At 43.9% G+C, this 26,587-nt stretch overlaps 1 protein-coding gene across 1 annotated transcript in view; it reads left to right on the top strand.

Annotated features, from left to right (window-relative positions):
* The window catches only part of ezrb (ezrin b), a 56,321-nt gene extending 29,743 nt beyond the window's left edge, over window positions 1-26,578 (top strand). Inside the window, exons 10-15 of the mRNA XM_055873128.1 lie at window positions 7,075-7,238; window positions 12,726-12,856; window positions 14,819-14,979; window positions 19,705-19,797; window positions 20,526-20,798; window positions 25,035-26,578. Of these exons, the coding sequence (XP_055729103.1) occupies window positions 7,075-7,238; window positions 12,726-12,856; window positions 14,819-14,979; window positions 19,705-19,797; window positions 20,526-20,798; window positions 25,035-25,199 (987 nt within the window). The 3' untranslated portion in view covers window positions 25,200-26,578. The remainder of the gene's footprint in view (window positions 1-7,074; window positions 7,239-12,725; window positions 12,857-14,818; window positions 14,980-19,704; window positions 19,798-20,525; window positions 20,799-25,034) is intronic.
* The last annotated feature ends 9 nt before the right edge of the window (window positions 26,579-26,587 follow it).

The raw sequence follows: 26,587 nt of genomic DNA, 5'->3' as shown, positions 1-26,587 counted from the left end.
GGTGCCAGGCGCAGCAGTTTGAGTGTGTCAAGAAATGCAACGTTGCTGGGTTTTTCATGCTCAACAGTTTCCTGTGTGTATCAAGAATGGTTCACCACACAAAGGACATCCAGCCAACTTGGCACTGGGAAGCATTGGAGTCAACATGGACCAGCATCCCTGTGGAACGTTTTTGAAACATTTTAGAGTCCATGCCTTTACGACTTGAGGCTGTTCTGAGGGAAAAAGGGGGGGAAATTCAATATTAGGAAGGTGTTCCTAATGTTTTGTAAACTCAGTTTAGCTCCACACTACAGGGCCAAACCAAGAAGGCTCCAGTGAGTTCCACTATAGTTCCACACTACAGGGCCAAACCAAGAAGGCTCCAGTGAGTTACACTATAGTTCCACACTACAGGGCCAAACCAAGAAGGCTCCAGTGAGTTACACTATAGTTCCACACTACAGGGCCAAACCAAGAAGGCTCCAGTGAGTTCCACTATAGTTCCACACTACAGGGCCAAACCAAGAAGGCTCCAGTGAGTTACACTATAGTTCCACACTACAGGGCCAAACCAAGTAACGTAACTCACCCCATTCCGTACAAATGTGCGCAATCGCGACATTCAAACGAGGCTGCAAAGAAAACTAATGGGACTGTAGCGACTGTGTTGACTTCAAAATCGGGGGTGTGAACTATGTTTCTATTCAAGCGTTGATCGACATGGTAATGGCTCTATAGTATTGGAGAAAGTTGAAAAAACTGACCCTCCGTTACATCGTGACGTATCATGCCGTAATGTACAGCACGCGTAAAGCAACTATTTCTGTCTTACAATCTCTCTCCACCAGGTGTAGCACTTCTCTCATCGTTTAAAAACAAGAAATGGACAGTGACGGGGGTAAGGGGGGATACCTAGTCATTTTTTGCGTCATCACTGCAGGCGATCATGACTCTCAAAATACAATGTTTACTTCGGAAGATCACTTTAGCACCGCCCTAAAAACCTGATTCAAATTCGACACAAACCTTCAAATAGGTATGTAATGACACATTATATTAACTCTTTATGGTGTTTTATTAACATTTTAGAGGTGATAAGTTGGACAGATCGAGTGGAAAAAAAGCAGTTTTCCAACACGACATCTCTCCTTCTCACTATCACGCATTAGTTTCGCTTCCCCACCCGCCATTTTTAAAAAGACCCGACGGAGCTCATTGCCTACTTGAATCATGCAGAAACAGGCAGCGTGGAGGTCATGTCATTGATTTTGTTGGAAAGGGGAGAAATTGTGCTTTACAATGTTATTGACATTACAGTTGATCTGGAAGTATTACGTTTTTGGGGCGCTAAAATAAGGTCAATTGTACGGACCAAGGCGATGTACAAAAGTGAGTGAGTTTACGTTAGGGTCCAGTGTGTTACACTATAGTTCACACTACAGAGCCAAACCAAGCTGTTCTGGCCTGGTTACGCATCTACCATAGTTGCTGGAACTGTGCTGTATAGGACAATGTGAAAATAAACTTATTAGAGTAACACATTACAGTTTGGGTCAGCCCTACAGTCTGAATCAGGCATCATATGCAGGTTGCCATGATCCTGAATCACAATAACACTGTTTTGATGATGGATGGCATTCACCACATCACACACTGTCTTCACATACCACACTTAACATCACAATGAAACCAATCTGAAAGCATCAGCAAACAGCTGCAGCAGCTGTCCTGATGGACCACTTTAAAACACAGTAAGCCTGGTCCCAGATCTGTTTGTGTTAGGCCAAACAACAACCATAGGAGTTGGCTATACAGTACAAACAAACCAATGCAGTGTAAGTATGAGGTACAGGAAGATGTTTACTGTAAGTACAATTACACTATGTGGGTGTTGGCTCGCTCACCTCCCATATTGCCAGTTCTACCTGCCTGCATGCCTACCTCCGATCTCTTTTCCTCTCCTTCATTAGCCCTATCCTAACCACTCTCATCTCCTTCATTAGCCCTATCCTAACCACTCTCCTCTGTCTCCTTCATTAGCCCTATCCTAACCACTCTCATCTCCTTCATTAGCCCTATCCTAACCACTCTCCTCTGTCTCCTTCATTAGCCCTATCCTAACCACTCTCATCTCCTTTATTAGCCCTATCCTAACCACTCTCCTCTGTCTCCTTCATTAGCCCTATCCTAACCTCTCTCCTCTTCTGTCTCCTTCATTAGCCCTATCCTAACTTCTCTCCTCTTCTGTCTCATTCATTAGCCCTATCCTAACCTCCCTCCTCCTCTGTCTCCTTCATTAGCCCTATCCTAACCTCTCTCCTCCTCTGTCTCCTTCATTAGCCCTATCCTAACCACTCTCATCTCCTTCATTAGCCCTATCCTAACCACTCTCCTCTGTCTCCTTCATTAGCCCTATCCTAACCTCTCTCCTCTTCTGTCTCCTTCATTAGCCCTATCCTAACCTCTCTCCTTCTGTCTCCTTCATTAGCCCTATCCTAACCTCTCTCCTCCTCTGTCTCCTTCATTAGCCCTATCCTAACCACTCTCATCTCCTTCATTAGCCCTATCCTAACCACTCTCCTCTGTCTCCTTCATTAGCCCTATCCCAACCTCTCTCCTCTTCTGTCTCCTTCATTAGCCCTATCCTAACCTCTCTCATCCTCTGTCTCCTTCATTAGCCCTGTCCTAACCTCTCCCCTCCTCTCAATTTCCTTCATTAGCCCTATCCTAACCTCTCTCCTCCTCTGTGTCCTTCATTAGCCCTAACCTAACCTCTCAGCCCTATCCTAACCTCTCTCCTCTCCATCTCCTACATTAGCCCTATCCTAACCTCTCAGCCCTATCCTAACCTCTCTCCTCTCTTCCTCTGTCTCCTTCATTAGCCCTATCCTAACTGCTCAGCCCTATTCTAATCTCTCTCCTCTCCATCATTAGCCCTCTCGTCTCCTCTCCTCCTCTGTCTCCTTGGGAGCAGCAGGTCCATTAGCCCTATCCTCAATCCTCAATCCAATGCATTGTCAACAGAACCCTGGCTCCAGCCCCTGTGGCACAGATAGGGAGCAACACAGACACACATGCACACAAACGTGCATGAGGACACACGTGCACACACACTCATTCATACACACACGTGCACACACCCTGAGTGCTCTTCTAATGTCCATCAAGCCTCTACGCTCAAGACACCTTATCTCTTCTGCTCAAGCCAGTGTTTGTGTGTGTGTGCCAGGGTTTCCGTTAGCCGGTAATTGCCGGCCTTTTGGCAGATATAAACAATTAAAAGCCAATAAATAAAATTGTTGCCAGCCAAATTGACCGGGAGAAAAAACTATCCCAAACCAAGAAGGGCCCACGTTTCCCATGCATACCGTTGCATAGGCAACAGTATGCAGGCAGGTGGAAGCAGTATGCATTTTGAAAACATGTACTTGAAACATGTAGGCAATTATTTTATAAAGACTTCCTCATATGCCATTGAAACCAGTATTTCTCTATTGTTCTATTGGTTTTCATATCAACTTTATTTTGTTGTACAGAAGCCAAAGGCACAATCCTCGTCATAGTAACAACCCGTCATAGTAACAACCTGTCCTAGTCATAGTAACAACCCGTCCTAGTCATAGTAACAACACATCCTAGTCATAGTAACAACCCGTCATAGTAACAACCTGTCCTAGTCATAGTAACAACCCGTCCTAGTCATAGTAACAACACATCCTAGTCATAGTAACAACCCGTCCTAGTAACAACACATCCTAGTCATAGTAACAACCCGTCATAGTAACAACCTGTCCTAGTCATAGTAAAAACCCGTCCTAGTAACAACACATCCTAGTCATAGTAACAACCCGTCATAGTAACAACCTGTCCTAGTCATAGTAACAACCCGTCCTAGTCATAGTAACAACCCGTCCTAGTCATAGTAACAACCCGTCATAGTAACAACCTGTCCTAGTCATAGTAACAACCCGTCCTAGTCATAGTAACAACACATCCTAGTCATAGTAACAACCCGTCCTAGTAACAACACGTCCTAGTCATAGTAACAACCCGTCCTAGTCATAGTAACAACCCATCCTAGTCATAGTAACAACCCGTCCTAGTCATAGTAACAACCCGTCCTAGTCATAGTAACAACACATCCTAGTCATAGTAACAACCCATCCTAGTCATAGTAACAACCCGTCCTAGTCATAGTAACAACCCGTCCTAGTCATATTAACAACCCGTCCTAGTCATAGTAACAACCTGTCCTAGTCATAGTAACAACCCGCCCTAGTCATAGTAACAACCCGTCCTAGTCATAGTAACAACCCATCCTAGTCATAGTAACAACCCGTCCTAGTCCTATTAACAACCCGTCCTAGTCATATTAACAACCCGTCCTAGTCATATTAACAACCCGTCCTAGTCATAGTAACAACCCGTCCTAGTCATATTAATAACCCGTCCTAGTCATATTAACAACCCGTCCTAGTCATATTAATAACCCGTCCTAGTCATATTAACAACCCGTCCTAGTCCTATTAACAACCATTTAGATTGGTATTTTCCAGCCAATTGCATTTTGGCAACTGTTTGAAAATGACGTTTTATTGTCTGCTTCATTACAGGAGTTGTTTGTTCTGTTAAGATGAATTACCATAATCTACAGTTGAAGTCGGAAGTTTACATACACCTTAGCCAAATACATTTAAACTCAGTTTTTCACAATTCCTGACATTTAATCCTAGTAAAAATGCCATGTCTTAGGTCAGTTAGGATCACCACTTTATTTTAAGAATGTGAAATGCCAGAATAATAGTAGAGAGAATGATTTATTTCAGCTTTTATTTCTTTCATCACATTCCCAGTGGGTCAGAAGTTTACATACACTCAATTAGTATTTGGTAGCATTGCCTTTAAATTGTTTAACTTAGGTCAAACATTTCGGGTAGCCTTCCACAAGCTTCCCACAATAAGTTGGGTGAATTTTGGCCCATTTCTCCTGACAGAGCTGGTGTAACTGAGTCAGGTTTGTAGGCCTCCTTGCTCACACACACTTTTTCAGTTCTGCCCACAAATTTTCTATAGGATTGAGGTCAGGGCTTTGTGATGGCCACTCCAATACCTTGACATTGTTGTCCTTAAGACATTTTGCCACAACTTATGCTTGGGGTCATTGTCCATTTGGAAGACCCATTTGCGACCAAGCTTTAACTTCCTGACTGATGTCTTGAGATGTTGCTTCAATATATCCACATAATTTTCCTGCCTCATGATGCCATCTATTTTGTAAAGTGCACCAGTCTCTCCTGCAGCAAAGCACCCCCACAACATGCAGCTGCCACCCCCGTCTTTCACGTTTGGGAGGGTTTTCTTCGGCTTGCAAGCCTCCCCCTTTTTCCTCCAAACATAATGATGGTCATTATGGCCAAACAGTTCTATTTTTGTTTCATCAGATCAGAGGACATTTCTCCAAAAAGTACGATCTTTGTCCCCATGTGTAGTTGCAAACCGTAGTCTGGCTTTTTTATGGTGATTTTGGAACAGTGGCTTCTTCCTTGCTGAGCGGCCTTTCAGGTTATGTCAATATAGGACTTGTTTTACTGTGGATATAGATACTTTTGCACCCGTTTCCTCCAGCATCTTCACAAGGTCCTTTGCTGTTGTTCTGGGATTGATTTGCACTTTTCGCACCAAAGTACGTTCATCTCTAGGAGACAGAACGTGTCTCCTTCCTGAGCGGTATGACAGCTGCGTGGTCCCATGGTGTTTATACTTGCGTACTATTATTTGTAGAGATGAATGTGGTACCTTCGGGCTTTTGGAAATGGCTCCCAACGATGAGACGAGACTGATGAGACTGACTTGTGGAGGTCTACAATTTTTTTCTGAGGTCTTGGCTGAGTTCTTTTGATTTTCCCATGATCTCTAGCAAAGGGCCAATGAGTTTGAAGGTAGGCCTTGAAATACATCCACAGGTACACCTCCAATTAACTCAAATGATGTCAATTAGCCAATCAGAAGCTTCTAAAGCCATGACATCATTTTCTGGAATTTTCCAAGCTGTTTAAAGGCACAGCCAATTTAGTGTATGTAAACTTATAACCCACTGGAATTGTGATAAGTGAAATAATCTTTCTGTAAACAATTGTTGGAAAAATGACTTGTGTCATGCACAAAGTAGATGTCCTAACCGACTTGACAAAACTATAGTTCGTTAACAAGAAATTTGTGGAGTGGTTGAAAAATGAGTTTTAATGACTCCAAGCTAAGTGTATGTAAACTTCCGACTTCAACTGTACATGTGATGTCTGTCATTCTGAGCATCGTGGGTAGATGCCCTAATTGGTTATGCACCCAATGCATACTGTTCCAGTATATTAAAATCTTTCCGGTCACGTTGTCCAGTGCCACATTTTACCTAACGGGAACCCTGGTGTGCGTGTGTGTGTGTGTGTGTGTGGGGGGGTCAGCCTAACTGTGGTCAGTAACCGCAGATTGGAAGTGTCCTAGTCCAGTGCCACATTTTCCTAACGGGAACCCTGGTGTGCGTGTGTGTGTGTGTGTGTGGGGGGGGGGGGGGGGGGGGTCAGCCTAACTGTGGTCAGTAACCGCAGATTGGAAGTGTCCTAGTCCAGTGCCACATTTTCCTAACGGGAACCCTGGTGTGCGTGTGTGTGTGTGTGTGTGTGGGGGGGGGGGGGGTCAGCCTAACTGTGGTCAGTAACCGCAGATGGGAAGTGTCTCCTTCAAATTAAATGTTTGGTTTAGTCATCCCTACTGTTCCTTTCAGCTGCCATTTTAACTTTCCATTCCAAACTAAATGGTCGCTATGGGTGTTGTCGGACTCTGCACCTGCCTACTGTTAGTAGAGCCTTTGTCATTTCAACGTTATGGAATCACTAAAGATGGCTGGCTGCACAACCATTTAGTCTGACCAGAGTTTTGTTCTTTTCTCCACCTTCCTTCACCTTTCTCTCACCCACCACTCTCCCCTGCCCCCTCTCTCTCTCTCTCTCTCTCTCTCTACTCACTCCTCCCCCCTTCTCTCTACCCGTTCTCTCTCTTTTCCTACCCCCCTCTCTTTCTAATCTCTTCCTCTCTCAGGACTTTGTGTTCTTTGCCCCTCGCCTGCGCATCAACAAGCGTATCCTGCAGCTGTGCATGGGCAACCATGAGCTGTACATGCGCCGCCGCAAGCCAGACACCATCGAGGTGCAGCAGATGAAGGCCCAGGCCCGCGAGGAGAAACACCATAAACAGATGGAAAGGTGTGTGTGTGTGTGTGTGTGTGTGTGAGTTTAGAATAGGGGAGGCCAACTCTCCTCCTGGAGAACTACTGGATGTTTGCTTTTGCTCCATCCCTACACAAACACCTAATCAGATTCAGAATATCACTCACGAAAAAGGATATATTGTATCCCATGATCGGAGTTGCCCAAAGTTGCCACAAAAATATGCCATTAATCATATCCTAGCTTGTATTTCTTGCTCCAAAGCATAGCATGCTTTTCATTATAGCAAGACATGCTCAGCACCTTTGCAGGCTTCACAGGTACATGAAGTACTGCAGCGCTAGGTCACTAGCATAACTAGAGTAATCCCAGCAGAGCACTGATGATTCAGTAGCATGACCTCATTCTGGGATTGACACGACCTAAAGACAAGGTTGAGGGAGCTGGCTGCTGTATCTTCTAGTGTTAGCTGGACAGTATGGCCTCCGCACAGCTCTTCAACATAATGTAACACAGTCATGCATAACGTTTTAGATGGCCATGGTCCGTCACAATTACCTGTAGGACTTTCCCTACACTAGAACCTAACCCTAAACCTAACCCTAAACTAGAACCTAACCCTAAACTAGAACCTAACCCTAAACTAGAACCTAACCCTACACTAGGACCTAACCCTACACTAGGACCTAACCCTACACTAAAACCTAAACCTACACTAGAACCTAACCCTAACCCTACACTAGAACCTAACCCTACACTAGGACCTAACCCTACACTAGGACCTAACCCTACACTAAAAGCTAAACCTACACTAGAACCTAACCCTACACTAAAAGCTAAACCTACACTAGAACCTAACCCTACACTAGAACCTAAACCTAACCCTACACTGGAACCTAACCATACACCAGAACCCAACCCCAAACCTAACCCTACACTAGAACCTAAACCTACACTGGAACCTAACCATACTCTGGAACCTATCCCTAACCCTACTCTGGAACCTATCCCTAACCCTACACTGGAAACTAAACCTAACCCTATACTGGAACCTAACCCTAAACCTTACCCTACACTGGAACCTAACCCTACACTGGAACCTAACCCTAACCCTACACTGGAACCTAACCCTAAACCTAACCCTACACTAGAACCTAACCCTAACCCTACACTGGAATCTAAACTTAACCCTACACTAGAAGCTAATCCTACACTGGACCCTAACCCTACACTGGAACCTAACCTTACACTGGAACCTAAACCTAACCCAACACTGGAACCTGAACCTAACCCTACACTGGAACCTAACCCTACACTGGAACCTAACTCTAACCCAACACTGGAACCTGAACCTAACCCTACACTGGAACCTAACCCTACACTGGAACCTAACCCTACACTGGAACCTAACCATACACTGGAACCTAGTGCTGGGCGATAGATCAATAATCAATAACCTTAAACTGGAACCTGAACCTTAAACTGGAACCTTACACAGGAACCTGAACCTTACACTGGAACCTAACCCTACACTGGAACCTAACCCTAAACCTAACCCAACACTGGAACCTGAACCTAACCCTACACTGGAACCTAACCCTACACTGGAACCTAACCCTATACTGGAACCTAACCCTATACTGGAACCTAACCCTACACTGGAACCTAACCCTACACTGGAACCTAACTCTAAACCTAACCCTACACTGAAACCTAACCCTAAACCTAACCCTACACTGGAACCTGTACCTAACCCTACACTGGAACCTGTACCTAACCCTACACTGGAACCTGTACCTAACCCTACACTGGAACCTAACCCTAAACCTAACCCTACACTGGAACCTAACCCTAAACCTAACCCTACACTGGAACCTGTACCTAACCCTACACTGGAACCTGAACCTAACCCTACACTGGAACCTAACCCTAAACCTAACCCTACACTGGAACCTGAACCTAACCCTACACTGGAACCTAACCCTAAACTTGAACCTAACCATACACTGGAACCTAGTGCTGGGCGATAAATAAATATCGATAATTATCGAGGTAATTACTTCCCTCAATAATAAAATGAAAACGTTTGATTAGTTTTCAATAATGTCGATATAGAACAATTGGGTACAGCAGTCCATTTAATCTCTGTGACGCAGCAGGAACGTGCGGAGAAGTGACAATATGCACGTGGAGAGGTATACACCCACTAAAAACCACTTAGCACATCGAGTGATGGAGTAGCCACTATTAACCACGAAAAATGAGTGATGTAGGTGAAAACAGTGGCAGTGATAGCCATGGAGAAGGAACAGATTCCAACTAAGAAATTATTGATTTAAAAGGGTTCAACTGTTTCAGTTATTTGGAAGGGGTTTGGCTTTTTGAAGTCCGACAAAGAGCAGAGCAATGTTCAGTGCAAATTGTGCCGTAGACAGGTGGCTACCAAGTCTGGTAATACGACAAACCTTTTTTCACCATCTGAAGCAAAATCACTCTTTGGAACATGCAGAAAGGTTGAGTTTGCACCACGGTATTGATAAACGCCCCTCAAGCACCTTGTTTGCCCAAAGAGATGTTCGCCCAAAGCAGTCAACACCGACAGCGTTTATGCCCTATGAGCAAACATCGAAAAGACACAAAGACATCACACATGCTATTATGCATTGCATTGCTAAGGACATGCTACCAATTAGCACAGTCGAAAAGGAAGGTTTCAAGAGGCTTATCAATTTAATTGACCCCAGGCACGTGCTCCCTGGTCGCAAACATTTCTCTCACACCACACTGCCTAACCTCTACGTCGAGTGTTGGGGAAAAAGTTGAGGAACAGCTCAAGACAGATTTGACGTATTTTGCTACTACTACTGATCTGTGGTCAAGTTGCACGTCAGAGCCTTATATTAGCCTCACTATCCACTATATTGACAGAGTGGAATCTTCTAAATAAATGCATACAAACATCATATTTTCCCGACGACCACATGGGTGAAGCTATAGCAGAGGGGCCCATTGACGCTCTCGCCTCCTGGGGACTCAGTCAAGACAGACAGGTCTGCATTACAACAGATAGTGGTGCGAACTTGGTGAAGGTCGCTCAAATCAACAAATGGACCTGACTGCAGTGTTTTGGACATTGTCTGCACTTGTCAATTGTGTATATTGAAGTGATTGGTTAGATGAAACTAAATGTGATTTCTTCCCCCATCAACTGATTTGAACAATTAAGAGAAATCAAGAGATTTTAATAAGAGAGAGTGGGTAGAGGCAAACTGGTGGATCGAACAATTGGAGTGTGTAAGAAAGTGGTAGGTGCCTTTTCCTATTGGTGGACAAAGAAGAGAGATCTGGCAGTTGCTAATAAACACAACCTATCCCAGCACAAGTTGGTGACAGAGTCGTCTACCAGGTGGGGATCACGTCAAAAGATGGTGCAAAGAGTACTGGAGCAGGAGAAAGCCATTTCACAGAGCTTGTCCAGTGACAAGAAGATCTGGCACTTAGCTCCCACCTACACAGATATAGATGTTCTTGAGTCCATCAACCAGGCATTGACCCCACTCCTAGAATTCACAGATGCTCTGTCTGGTGAGTCTTATGTCAGTGTGTCTTACCTGAAGCAAGTACTACACCTGTTCAATACAGAGGTCATGAAACCTGATGATGGTGAAACAGAGCTCACCTAAACCATCAAAACGGTAGTCATGGACTATCTGAATGAGAAATATGATGACCTACTGGACATAGCCTCGTTGGTCGACCCTCGGTTTAAAACACATTACATCAAAGAGGAGAAGGTGGGCCACATAAAAGCAAGAGCTGTCTCAGAGATGGTCAACGAGGGACATGAAAACCCAGGCCCAGCACAGGGAGACGTTGCTGCTGCTTCACCACAACTGACAGCTAAAAAGAGAAAGTCACTGGGCAGTTTTTTCAAAAAGCCATGCTCCACCACCACAGGTCTTATTGAAATCCAGCTGGTAGAAAAGGAACTCAGCTGCTACCTTCAGTCTCCTGATGCTGACAGTGAAACCAATCCACTGGACTGGTGGAAGATCCACCAAAAACACTTTCCCAAAGTCAGCCACCTGGCAAAGTGCTGCCTGTGCATTCCTGCGACTAGCTTCCCCTCAAACTACTACAACTACCCCAACTTTTAAATCTCTGAAACTGGAAACTGGAAACACTTATCTCCCTCACTAGCTTTAAGCACCAGCTGTCAGAGCAGCTCATAGATTACTGCACCTGTACATAGCCCATCTATAATTTAGCCCAAACAACTACCTCTTTACCTACTGTATTTATTTATTTATTTATTTATTTTGCTCCTTTGCACCCCATTATTTCTATCTCTACTATCTCTACTTTTTTTCTTTTTTTATACTTGCTATATTGTATTTACTTCGCCAGCATGGCCTTTTTATATTTTTATTTATTTATATATATATTTTGTTTGCCTTCACCTCCCTTATCTCACCTCACTTGCTCATATTGTATATAGACTTATTTTTCACTGTATTATTGACTGTATGTTTGTTTTACTCCATGTGTAACTATGTGTTGTTGTATGTGTCGAACTGCTTTGCTTTATCTTGACCAGGTCGCAATTGTAAATGAGAACGTGTTCTCAATTTGCCTACCTGGTTAAATAAAGGTGAAATAAAAATAAATAAATAAATAAAACTTCAACTGTGATGTACCATTAGGCTAACAGTTATAATGCGTATAGACTTGCACTATTTTATTTCTTTATTTCTTGCTCATGACTTGTAAGGGTTTACAGCTTTAAAAAGTGAAGTTAAAATGTTATTTGTGAGTTCTACTTCAGACAATAACTAAGAAACATTAAAGCCTTTGGTTTGTTCAGACAGGCTTGAGTCTGAAGCAGATATGCACCTTTTTAAACATTATTTGATTAATATCGTGATAATTATCGTTATCGAATGAAAAAATATATATATCGTGATAATTTATTTGCCTTATCGCCCAGCCCTACTGGAACCTAACCCTACATTGGAACCTAACCCTAACCTTAACCTTACACTGGAGCCTAACCCTACACGGGAGCCTAACCCTACACGGGAGCCTAACCCTACACGGGAGCCTAACCCTACACGGGAGCCTAACCCTACACTGAAACCTAACCCTACACTGAAACCTAACCCTGCGCTGCCAACCTTCAACAATAAAGGGGAAAGGGTATTTTTGTGTCATTAGTCTAGATTATCTAACCAGCTTATTTAACATAACTGAACAAACTACAAAGGGTATCTGTAGAATGACAGTTTATGCCTGCTACACTGTGCCCCGAATGTGCTTGCTTGCTTTGTGTGTGTGTGTGTGTGTGTGTGTGTGTGTGTGTGTGTGTGTGTGTGTGCGTGTGTGTGTATACATAGTGTGTCTCTACTCAATGTGTGTAAAATCACACAGCGAGAGGGGCCAATGGCCCCTGAGTGGCTATTACTTAATTAGCCAGCACACGTCAGCCTCTCTTTGTGTCTCACACCGGCCCTCTCTTATCTGCAGGGCCCAGCTGGAGAACGAGAAGAAGAAGAGGGAGGCCATAGAGAACGAGAAGGAGCAGATGGAGAGAGAGAAGCAGGATCTGATGATGAGACTCTACCAGTTTGAGGAGAAGACCAAGAAGGCAGAGAAAGGTATGCCCGGGGAGAACAGGGTCTGACTAGTGAGGACACTAGGGTCAACCAGAGCACATTCATCACCTATATGTAAGGAGATGTGTGAGTAAGAGAGACAGAGAATGTGTGTGTACATGCGTGTGTTGGTGTGTATGCAGCATTTTCATGCCGCATTAAATAGCTTAAAACAGTAATGATATTTGAGAAAATGACTCTGTTGACAACAATTTGCATTTAAGTAGTTTGAAAATGTCTATCTAAGTTCTATTTAACTGGAAGTAGTAGTATACAGCTAGCCTTGTGCTATGTGTGACTTTATGTCCCGGTGGACCTTAGATAGCCCGGCGGTATTGTTTCTGCATGGTTAGATATCAGTTATCAGGTTGATAAGGCATTTACTGACTGTCAATGCTTCCTCATCGACCTTTGTTTGTAACCTTACATATTATTATACTATACATGGGTCGTATTTATTAGGCATCAAACAGAAGAAAAGCTACTAAAACAGGGATGGACTACCTGAGCGTGTCCAATAAGAAATGCTTGTTTTTGTTTTCCGTTGCAAAACATTTCTGCAATGTTTTGCTACGGTGAGCCCTAATGAATATGACCATGGTTTATCTCTATATTCAGTCTAGCAGATAGCGTATACCTTCTCTCGGATTTACTTAACTGGATTATTATTGTATTATTATTTCCACGAATAGCTGTGGAGAGTGTTTAGGATTACATCATGGAAGTAGAACAACCCTGTAACTACAGTAAGTGCCTGGTGGTTCCATACTATCCATAATGCAATCATACATTTGTAAGATTTTGTACTTCGTTTTGAAGGTCTGCTTCAGAGGTCGGTCCTTTGTCCTTACTAACTAACATTTTAAGTGTAATGTTAGAGAGCTGTTAGGGTGGTTCTGATTGTAATGTTAGGTGTTAGTGACCTTATGTTTACTATGTGGTTGTAGTGTTTGTCTAAAACTATGTGTTCCTTAGTGTAGTTCTGTACTATGTCTAGTACTATATGTGTTCCTTAGTGTAGTTCTGTACTATGTCTAATACTATATGTGTTCCTTAGTGTAGTATGTACTATGTCTAATACTATATGTGTTCCTTAGTGTAGTATGTACTATGTCTAGTACTATATGTGTTCCTTAGTGTAGTTCTGTACTATGTCTAGTACTATATGTGTTCCTTAGTGTAGTTCTGTACTATGTCTAATACTATGTGTTCCTTAGTGTAGTTCTGTACTATGTCTAGTACTATATGTGTTCCTTAGTGTAGTTCTGTACTATGTCTAATACTATGTGTTCCTTAGTGTAGTTCTGTACTATGTCTAATACTATATGTGTTCCTTAGTGTAGTTCTGTACTATGTCTAGTACTATATGTGTACATTAGTGTAGTATGTACTATGTCTAGTACTATATGTGTTCCTTAGTGTAGTTCTGTACTATGTGTAGTACTACATGTGTTCCTTAGTGTAGTTCTGTACTATGTCTTGTACTATATGTGTTCCTTAGTGTAGTACTGTAGTATGTCTGGTACTATTTACTATATGTGTTTATGAATATCTCTGTTTTGCAGAGGTATATTTGTCTTTTATCTGTCAGTGTCTCTCTGGGTCTGACCTGCATGAGGAGCATGTGTTTAGATGTTTTAGGTGTTTTCCAGGTCGTCTTTGATGCCTTACTAGTCTAACACGATGCACAGACGATCAGATATGATACCTTAGTCTGTGTATCGTGTTAGGCTACTATCAGATCTCACAACGCCTGAAAAAGTGTTAAACCAACATCTCTGAAACCACATTAGTTTCAAGTTTCACTTTTTATTTGTCACATGCACAAGTGCAGTGGAATGCTTAACTTGCAAGCCCTTCACAACAGTGCAGTATTCAATATTAAATATATATTCTGTATTCTCTCTCTCTCTCTCTCTCTCCATCTCTCTCTCTTTCTCTCTATCTATCTCCACTCCACTCCAGACCTGCAGGAGCAGATGCAACGTGCCATGCAACTGGAGGTGGAGAGGAGGATGGCGGAGGACGAGGCTGCCCGCCTGGAGGCTGAGCGTCAGGCCGCCCTGCTGGCCAAGGAGGAACTGGCCCGCCACGCCCAGGACCAGATGCACAACCAGGAACAGCTGGTGAGAACCACCACACAACCATCATACGACCATGTTACAACATCATATAACAATGTTACAACATGTTACAACCATCTTACAACATGTTACAACCATCTTACTACATGTTACAACCATCTTACAACCATGGTATAACCATCTCACAACACCTTACAACATGGTATAACCATCTCACAACACCTTACAACATGGTATAACCATCTCACAACACCTTACAACATGGTATAACCATCTCACAACACCTTACAACCATGGTATAACCATCTCACAACATCTTACAACATGGTATAACCATCTCACAACATCTTACAACCATGGTATAACTATCTCACAACACCTTACAACATGGTATAACCATGTCACAACACCTTACAACCATGGTATAACCATCTCACAACACCTTACAACCATGGTATAACCATCTCACAACACCTTACAACCATGGTATAACCATCTCACAACATCTTACAACATGGTATAACCATCTCACAACACCTTACAACCATGGTATAACCATCTCACAACATCTTACAACATGGTATAACCATCTCACAACATCTTACAACCATGGTATAACCATCTCACAACATCTTACAACATGGTATAACCATCTCACAACACCTTACAACCATGGTATAACTATCTCACAACACCTTACAACATGGTATAACCATGTCACAACACCTTACAACCATGGTATAACTATCTCACAACACCTTACAACATGGTATAACCATGTCACAACACCTTACAACCATGGTATAACCATCTCACAACACCTTACAACATGGTATAACCATCTCACAACACCTTATAACCATCTCACAACACCTTACAACCATGGTATAACCATCTCACAACACCTTACAACCATGGTATAACCATCTCACAACACCTTACAACATGGTATAACCATGTCACAACATCTTACAACCATGTTATAACATCTTACAACCATGTTACAACCATGTCACAACCCCACTATAACCTTACTGCACTGTACCATAACGCTACCATGTCACAGAAAATTGAAACCCTGCTACAACCCTACTATACTGTACTATACTGTACAATTCTGAAATTGACTTATCTGTGACACGAGACTGTGTTAGCCTGCTGAGCTTAAGCCTAGACACCCCCTCTTCAACATGTAAAACTCCAAACCTCACCTCACTGTAGCGCACTGTGCAGAGCTGAAATGAACTCCTCCATGCAGCACTGAAGACTGTGCCTCTGTACCTTACTGTAATAATGTCCTTCACCACAGTAAAAGTGGTCTACATCCGTTTATGCTAGACAGTGTCCACCCCACCCTGCTCTGCACTCTGCTCTGCACCAGACCACACACAGGGTCACTGTAACAGACCCGACAGTAACCCTGTAGTCTAGGGTGAAGAATATTGACAGTGGAACACTGAGGCTGTTTTTATAGGGACAAGTTAGGACAACAGCCACTCTGAACCAACCCCATAACAGAGCAATGTGTCATGATAAACAGATAAAGACAGCAGACAATAAGCCACTATAAAACACCAAAATGGTCAGTCTCTGCGAAGAAACAGAATGTAGGATACGATACAGGGTTTGCTCTAATGGGGCATTCCTCAAACATGTAATGCCTCGCTATGAACCCATATATACAACAGGCACCACTAGTATGAACATTACAACACAATCTACTGTTTCTCTCAACATCTCCTCAGCTTTAACTAGGTAGACTGGAATCTCCAGTGACTAAGCAGCAGTCTAGCCTAGCAACCTGTTGACTGTTTTCAATAGAGGCTGTGTTGGCCCTTTTTGAGCCAGACACACATTTTCCAGCTGAACACACTTGACAGAGGTGTTTTATGGTCAAGTATCCCCACTGTGTGTGTGTGTGGTGCTTTTGTGCTGGGCTTTGTGTGTGTGTGTGTGTGTGTGTGTGTGTGTGTGTGTGTGTGTGTGTGTGTGTGTGAACAACAAAGCAGTGTACTGAGCCCGACAATAAGCACTGAGCACTGTACTCTACTGCAGGTCTTTCTGGTACAATGGTGTATCTACTATATGGCCCACACCATAGAGTTAGATAGAGGACTCCAGATGAATATAACCAGTTTTAATGGTGCTGCCCATGCTGTCACAGATGCCAGGTTGGCACAGATACAAATATGAGTCCTCTATCTAACTCTATGTCCCACACTGAAGTCATTATACCTTATCACCAGATTATTAGCCCCAGCACATGTTGAGACAGACTGGACTCTGGCCAGTCCCAGCACACGTTGAGACAGACTGGACTCAGGCCAGCCCTAGGACTTGTTGAGACAGACTGGACTCAGGCCAGTCCCAGCACACGTTGAGACAGACTGGACTCTGGCTAGCCCCATCACTTGTTGAGACAGACTGGACTCTGGCCAGCACCAACACTTGTTGAGACAGACTGGACTCTGGCCAGTCCCAGCACACGTTGAGACAGACTGGACTCTGGCTAGCCCCATCACTTGTTGAGACAGACTGGACTCTGGCCAGCACCAACACTTGTTGAGACAGACTGGACTCTGGCCAGTCCCAGCACACGTTGAGACAGACTGGACTCAGGCCAGTCCCAGCACACGTTGAGACAGACTGGACTCAGGCCAGTCCCAGCACACGTTGAGACAGACTGGACTCAGGCCAGTCCCAGCACATGTTGAGACAGACTGGACTCAGGCCAGTCCCAGCACATGTTGAGACAGACTGGACTCTGGCCAGTCCCAGCACACGTTGAGACAGACTGGACTCTGGCCAGTCCCAGCACACGTTGAGACAGACTGGACTCTGGCCAGTCCCAGCACACGTTGAGACAGACTGGACTCTGGCCAGCCCCAACACTTGTTGAGACAGACTGGACTCTGGCCAGCCCCAACACACGTTGAGACAGACTGGACTCTGGCCAGCCCCAGCACACGTTGAGACAGACTGGACTCTGGCCAGTCCCAGCACACGTTGAGACAGACTGGACTCTGGCCAGTCCCAGCACACGTTGAGACAGACTGGACTCAGGCCAGTCCCAGCACACGTTGAGACAGACTGGACTCAGGCCAGTCCCAGCACATGTTGAGACAGACTGGACTCAGGCCAGTCCCAGCACATGTTGAGACAGACTGGACTCTGGCCAGTCCCAGCACACGTTGAGACAGACTGGACTCTGGCCAGTCCCAGCACACGTTGAGACAGACTGGACTCTGGCCAGCCCCAACACTTGTTGAGACAGACTGGACTCTGGCCAGCCCCATCACTTGTTGAGACAGACTGGACTCTGGCCAGTCCCAGCACACGTTGAGACAGACTGGACTCTGGCCAGTCCCAGCACACGTTGAGACAGACTGGACTCTGGCCAGCCCCATCACTTGTTGAGACAGACTGGACTCTGGCCAGTCCCAGCACTTGTTGAGACAGACTGGACTCTGGCCAGTCCCAGCACTTGTTGAGACAGACTGGACTCAGGCCAGCCCCAGCACTTGTTGAGACAGACTGGACTCTGGCCAGCTCCAGCACTTGTTGAGACAGACTGGACTCTGGCCAGCCCCATCACTTGTTGAGACAGACTGGACTCTGGCCAGTCCCAGCACACGTTGAGACAGACTGGACTCTGGCCAGCCCCAACACTTGTTGAGACAGACTGGACTCTGGCTAGCCCCATCACTTGTTGAGACAGACTGGACTCTGGCCAGCCCCAACACTTGTTGAGACAGACTGGACTCTGGCCAGCTCCAGCACTTGTTGTGACAGACTGGATTCTGGCCAGCTCCAGCACATGTTGAGACCACTGGAGGCTGCTGAGGGGAGGACGGCTCATAGTAATGTTTGGAACGGAGCGAATGGAATGGTGTCAAACACATGAAAACCATATGTTTGATGTTTTTGATATCAATCCACTTATTCCGCTCCAGCCATAACCACGAGCCATTCCTCCCCAATTTAAGGTGCCACCAACCTCCTGGGGTTGAGACAGACTGGACTCTAGCATGTCCTAGCACTTGTTTCGACAGACTGGACTCCGGCCAGCTCCAGCACATGTTGAGACAGACTGGACTCTGGCCAGCCCCAGCACTTGTTTCGACAGACTGGACTCTGGCCAGTCCCAGCACATGTTGAGACAGACTGGACTCTGGCCAGTCCCAGCACATGTTGAGACAGACTGGACTCTGGCCAGTCCCAGCACATGTTGAGACAGACTGGACTCTGGCCAGTCCCAGCACATGTTGAGACAGACTGGACTCTGGCCAGCCCCAGCACTTGTTTCGACAGACTGGACTCTGGCCAGTCCCAGCACATGTTGAGACAGACTGGACTCTGGCCAGTCCCAGCACATGTTGAGACAGACTGGACTCTGGCCAGTCCCAGCACATGTTGAGACAGACTGGACTCTGGGCAGCCCCAGCACATGTTGAGACAGACTGGACTCTGGCCAGACCCAGCACATGTTGAGACAGACTGTACTCTGACTAGACCCAGCACATGTTGAGACAGATTGGACTACTCCGCCCTGTACTGCTCTCAGCCCTGAATTAAAATTGTAGGCCTCCACACTATCCCCTCCACCTCTCGCTGTCTCTCCATCCCTTCCCACATATCTATAGTCTTTTGTGTACTGTACCCCAACTGTCTGTTCCCTTTCGCCCTCCTCCTCTGTCCTCCTCCTTGTCTCTCCCAGATGTGTAAGTCCTCACCATTTTCCCTTCTCTCCTCTGTTGTCTCTCTCAGGCCGCGGAGCTGGCACAGCACACAGCTAGGATCGCCCTGCTGGAGGAGGCCAAGAAGCGCAAGGAGGAGGAGGCTGACACATGGCAACACAGGGTGAGTCGCTCACACACAGACATGAACAAATGCATGCACGCATATGTACGCACGCACATGCACGCACAGTTGTATGCACACACGCACACACACGATCAGGGCTCTATTAAATCAGATCCGCTTTAGCCGTTATCCGAGGTGAAACTGCATTAGAGCTGTTAAATCCACAAGCGGCTCCCGGGCACTATACCTAAAGCGGATATTGCCATTTGCTGCATGGAGTCGCATTAACATAAATCCCATGCAGCCTTGTTTACAAGTTTGAACACTGGAATGTGAGATGTAATCTACACCTCCATTAGGCTGATAGAAATCCTAATTACTTTGTTGAATGATTTTTCAATTTGAGCGTGATTATTTCTTGATAGCCTTCACTTTCTCGCTCTGAACTTCTAACGAGGGCGGTACGGCTGTGGCTTCGTGACAATGAACAAGGGCAGCTGCTCAAGGGCAGCTCTCTGATTTGACAGCACCAACGCAGATACACATCCGACAATGCCAATATATCAGTTATGCGGGTGTCGGCTATCGCCGGTTAACGCTTGATCTGATTGAATCTAGGCCTATGTCACACAGTCAAGTAACTGTAGTTACTCTACCATTGATATGGAATCACTTTTTGCTGTGGCTCAAGATGAGAACAGGTTGTATTGTAATGTGGGGCATTCCACAGTGTTCTGTAGTAATAACCCTCTCTCTCTCCCTGTCCTCCCACCCCACCCCCTCAGGCTCAGGAGGCCCAGGACGACCTGCTGAAGACCAAGGAGGAGCTGCAAATGGTGATGACGGCCCCCACTGCGGCGCCCCCTCCCCCCATGTTCGTGGAGGTGCCCATGTTTGTGGACAACCATGACGTTTTGATGGTGGAGGAGCAGAACGACAGCGAGAACAACAGCACGTACAGTGCCGACCTGCAGAACGAGGGCTTCAACGACCACCGCCTGGAGGAGGAGCGCCTCACCGAGGCCGAGAAGAACGAGCGTGTGCAGAGGCAGCTCATGGTAAGAGCAATTAGTTCCCAGCAAGACGTGCGAATTTACAGGGATTGGTTGGTTGCTTAAAACCTCACTAGGGTATGTGGGATGGTAGTGGGATGGTCCCACCTCGTCAACAGCCAGTGAAACTGCAAGGCGCCTTATTCAAAACAATAGAAATCCCATAATAAAAATTCCTCAAACATACATGTATTTTACACCATTTTAAAGATACACTTGTTGTAAATGCAGCCACAGTGTACGATTTCAAAAATGCTTTAGGACGAAAGCAAGTCAAACGATTATGTTAGGTCAGAGCCAAATCACAGAAAAACACAGACATTTTTCCAGCCAAAGAGAGGAGTCACAAAAAGCAGAAATATAGATAAAAGTAATCACTAACCTTTGATGTTCTTCATCAGATGACACTCATAGGACTTCATGTTACACAATGCATGTATATTTTGTTCGGTAAAGTTCATATTTATATCCAAAACTCTGAGTTTACATTGGCGCGTTATGTTCAGTAGTTCCAAAACATCCGGTGATTTTGCAGAGAGCCACATCAATTTACAGAAATACTCATCATAAATGTTGATGAAAATACAAGTGTTATGCATGGAATTAAAGATATACTTCTCCTTAATGCAACCGCTGTGTCAGATTTTAAAAAAACTTTACGGAAAAAGCACACCATGCAATAATCTGAGTACGGCGCGTTACCGATCAGGGCGCATGGCTGATGAATGGACATTTCCACTGGTCACTGATTGAAAGTAGTGTATCTCCCTCATTTTTCAGAGAAAAAGCCTGAAACAATGCCTAAAGACTGGTCACATGTAGAGGAAGGCACAGAGCTCGTGAACTGGGTCCTATAAGTCTTTGTATGGTGGATAGGCTTTCAATGGAAAACAGCCTTTCAAAATAATAGTACTTCCTGGTTGGATTTTCCTCAGGTTTTCGCCTGCCATATCAGTTCTGTTATACTCACAGACATTATTTTAACAGTCTTGGAAACTTTAGAGTGTTTCCTATCCAAATCTACTAATTATATGCATATCCTATATTCTGGGACTGAATAGCAGACAGTTTAATTTGGGCATGCTTTTCATCCAAAATTCAGAATGCTGCCCCCTACCCTAGTGAAGTTAATTGGTTGAGTAATCGATTGATCACTTGATTGATTGTTTAAATCATTAATTCATTAAATCATTCAGTCTTGAATCATATATTACTGGTTGAAAATCAACCTACAGTTGAAGTCGGAAGTTTACATACACCTTAGACAAATACATTTAAACTCAGTTTTTCACAATTTCTGACATTTAATCCAAGTAAAAATTGCCTGTTTTATGTCAGTTAGAATCACCACTTTATTTTAAGAATGTAAAATGTCAGAATAATAGTAGAGAGAATGATTTATTTCAGCTTTTATTTCTTTCATCACATCCCAGTGGGTCAGAAGTTTGCATACACTCAATTAGTATTTGGTAGCCTTTAAATTGTTTAACTTGGGTCAAACGTTTCGGGTAGCCTTCCACAAGCTTCCCACAATAAATTGGGTGAATTTTGGCCCATTCCTTCTGACAGCTGGTGTAACTGAGTCAGGTTTGTAGGCCTCCTTGCTCGTACACGCTTTTTCAGTTCTGCCCACAAATTTTCTATAGGATTGAGGTCAGGGCTTTGTTATGGCCACTCCAATACCTTGACTTTGTTGTCCTTAAGCTATTTTTCCACAACTTTGGAAGTAAGCTTGGGGTCATTGGTCGCAAATGTGTCTTCCAAATGGACAATCTTTAACTTCCTGACTGATGTCTTGAGATGTTGCTTCAATATATCCACATAATTTTCCTACTTCATGATGCAATCTACGTTAATCTCTAGGAGACAGAAGGCGTCTCCATCCTGAGCGGTATGACGAACAGGTCACAAAACTACTACTAACAGGTCGCAAACATCATCATGATGGGACAATTTTAAATTAAACAAATAGCTAATGCAACAGTGATGTAACGTTAGTAGGAGATATGAGTCTTTGAAATGATTTGCCACGGATATAAAGCGCTCCACACGTCATCGTCGTTAAAATGGCAGAGAAAGGCAAGCGACAGCAGCGAACAGCCTACTCTGCCCCTATTGAGTCTGCTGCTGCGCTGTGCTTTTAGCTGACCCAACATTACAACATAGCAATTGGTGCTTTGGAACATGCTGAAGTACAGAATGACTGCTGGGAACATGTCTACAACTTCATCAGCAAGCTGTCAAACTATCGTAATTAAGTGCCAAGCTACACACTGTTTGTCAGTAGTGCCCAACATCTTTAGCTAATGTAAACTCACTCACTTTTGTACATCGCCTTGGTCTGTACAATTTACCTTATTTTAGCGCCCCAAAAACGTAATACTTCCAGATCAACTGTAATGTCAATACCATTGTAAAGCACAATTTCTCCCCTTTCCAACAGAATCAATTACATGACCTAAACGCTGGCCGTTTCTGCATGATTCAAGAAGGCAATGAGCCCCGTCGTGTCTTTTTAAAAATGGCGGGTGGGGAAGCGAAACTAATGCGTGATAGTGAGAAGGAGAGATGTTGTGTGTGAAAATTGCTTTTTTTCACTCGATCTATCCAACTTATCACCTTATTGCCTCTAAAATGTAAATAAAAAACTATAAAGAGTTAATATAATGTGTCATTACATATCTATTTGAAGGTTTGTGTCGAAATTGAATCGGGTTTTTAGGGCGGTGCTAAAGTGATCTTAGAAGTAAACAGCGGCTTTGAGAGTCATGATCGCCTGCAGTGATGACGCAAAAAATGACTAGGTATACCCCTTACCCCCGTCACTGTCCATTTCTTGTTTTTAAACGATGAAAGAAGTGCTACACCTGGTGGAGAGAGATTGTAAGACAGAAATAGTTGCTTTATGCGTGCTGTACGTTACGGCATGATACGTCACAATGTAACGGAGGGTCAGTTTTTTCAACTTTTCTCCAATACTATAGAGCCATTACCATGTTGATCAATGCTTGAATAGAAACGTAGTTCACACCCCAGATTTTAAAGTCAACACAGTCGCTACAGTCCCATTAGTTTTCTTTGCAGCCTCGTTTGAATGTTGCGGTTGCGCACATTTGTACGGAATGGGGTGAGTTTACGTTAGCTAGCTAAAATTCCATCCCTGTGTTTGTCAGTGAAGCTAGTCAGCAGCAGGCAGGCTACAACAAGCTAAATCAGCTGATGATTTCACTGGCGACCGATATACTTGCACATATTTTGTGCAGGAGTAGAGAGATGTAATTTTGTTTTTACAACTTTCTCACTGTCTATCAGAGTATGCACCCGTGTCCATGTTTCATATCGAGTGAGTCATGCACAAGACAGGTCGCGGGAGACAATGCTCGCAAATGGATTTTGAATTTCGGAAAATTGGTAACTGTCAGTTGGGACGTCGAGTGTACATCGTCTCAATGCTCATTTAGCCCAAAACACTTACAAACTTGTGATCACTATCGAACACAACAGCAAGTGACCACGTGATAAAGGGCTTAGGGTTCAAGTGTTTGGTTTGAGGTTCAGCCTATGGCTGAGATAGATAGATAGAACGTCATTGCCCCCTAGCAGTCACATACTCAATAGAACCACCATGCGAAATAGGACCATATTCTGCATTTTTTATTCATGTGGAATTAAATTAATTTGTCTTGTTGTTTTAAGATAAAAATGCTGTTTAAAATGTTTCGAAAATTTTTCCATTTGTCACATCGCTAATTCTGATTGGATGTTACAGAATTATCCATATATTTCATATATTCATATATTTACTCGGTAGTCCACTACAACAGATAATTATAGACTAACAGGTGAAAACTACTTAGCCAAATATGGCATTCAAATGATGTTACCAGGGAGCTAACATGGTAGGTGAAAATATAAGGTTAGCAACTCGAGTTTCCCTTCCAGGAGAATGTGTCATTGTCAGCCTGGAATAAGCAGCTCTAGCAGAGGAATTTCTCTGTCATTGTGGTAGTTTCTCAGAATAGCGCGGCTTCTGAGCAGAAGTGAAGCGTTTAACACAGTGCATACGTACTATTTGTGTCTAAATATAATATATAGAATATTCTAGATATATTTATTGGATTATTATAAAGATCTGGTTCAAATCCAGATCTTCAACAGCTTGTTGTCCTGTTGTTCACTCACGTCCTTGGCATGTTCCTCCCTGGTTGACTTCTTCTTGACTCATCGTGTTCCTCCTTGCAGGCCCTGAGCTCGGAGCTGGCCCAGGCCCGCGACGACACTAAGCATACCCAGAACGATCTGCTCCACACGGAGAATGTGCGCGCCGGCCGGGACAAGTACAAGACCCTTCGGCAGATCCGATCGGGCAACACCAAGCAGAGGATTGACGAGTTTGAGGCCTTATAAGAAGGCCCCTCCCCAGAAGCCATGAGGGCCACACAGCCACGTACCCTTTCTGAATGGTCACTGAACTAATCCCTCCACTGCCACACACAGACACACACAGACACACACAGACACACACAGACACACACACACACACACACACACACACACACACACAGGAGCAGTATAAAGAGAGTGAGTGAGTGATACACACATCTGCCTCACCACTTACCAGTTCCCCCTTAGTGAGAATTTACTCCTGTAAAAAGGCTTTTCAAATTCTTGTAAGAAAACTTACTAGTGCCAAAATATATATTATCTTCTTTTAGCATAACAAATCTTCTTTCTGTTTTGATTGTATGTAATTTGATGCGATCAGACAAAATCACTCACCATTATTTTTAACCAGAGGTGTGATGAGTTGTGGGACTAGACAGTAATTGTACGCCATGATGTGCACCTGATAGACATCAAGTACAGCCAATCAGAGTCTTGCTTTTTGGTGTTTTCTTAAATGTGGTGTCAATGTTGAAAAGGGGTAATATATATTTATTTTTTTCTGACAGGGACCACTCAGAAAGGGGAACATACAGTATATTAACTGTACTATGTTCTGTTTCATTGTGTTTTTCCATAATATTTGAACACTTTCATTTATGTTTAATATTGCTCTACAGTATCTGGGAAATCATGAATAGTTTAATATTTATACGATAAATGGGTCATTTAAAAGGGTTATTTCCTCTTGGTTTGTATATTTCTGCTATTCTACTAATGATCACAAGAACATTTAAAATGTATCAGGTTCTAGATCAACCAAAATAATGATAGTTTTGTGTTCCATGAGGTTTTCTTTTAGATCAGTAAATTAAAGAGATTTATTTGTAAATTATAACTTTTTTTTTTTTTTTACTTTAGAAAATATTCCACAGTCTGTCATCAAATCAACATAAGGAGACCATGCAGTTTACGGTAGCTAGCAGCATTTTGCCATGCAGTTTACGGTAGCTAGCAGCATTTTGCCATGCAGTTTACGGTAGCTAGCTGCATTTTGCCATGCAGTTTACGGTAGCTAGCTGCATTTTGCCATGCAGTTCACGGTAGCTAGCAGCATTTCCAAGGCATACGTGCATCTTCTCCAGGAGAAAAATGCTTATACAAAAACACTTAGGACTCTATTCAGTATGCGTTTTAGAAATGTAAAGGTCATTTCCGATTGAGCCGACACATGCAGTGAATCCACCGTTCCCTCTCTGTGGATGTGTACTAGACTCGGTTATTACTGACACTATAACCAAAACAACACAGTGCTGCCGCTGGCCCGCTGTTCTTTATTTTAACTGGATTTTATAATGAGGTGTTTAGCATATTGGCAATAAAGATCTATGATTACAGCTTCATACTGTGTT

This window comes from Salvelinus fontinalis, chromosome 20 (genome assembly GCF_029448725.1).
Source record: "Salvelinus fontinalis isolate EN_2023a chromosome 20, ASM2944872v1, whole genome shotgun sequence".
NCBI classification, from domain to species: domain Eukaryota; kingdom Metazoa; phylum Chordata; class Actinopteri; order Salmoniformes; family Salmonidae; genus Salvelinus; species Salvelinus fontinalis.
This window is presented reverse-complemented; position numbering and strand designations above follow the sequence as displayed.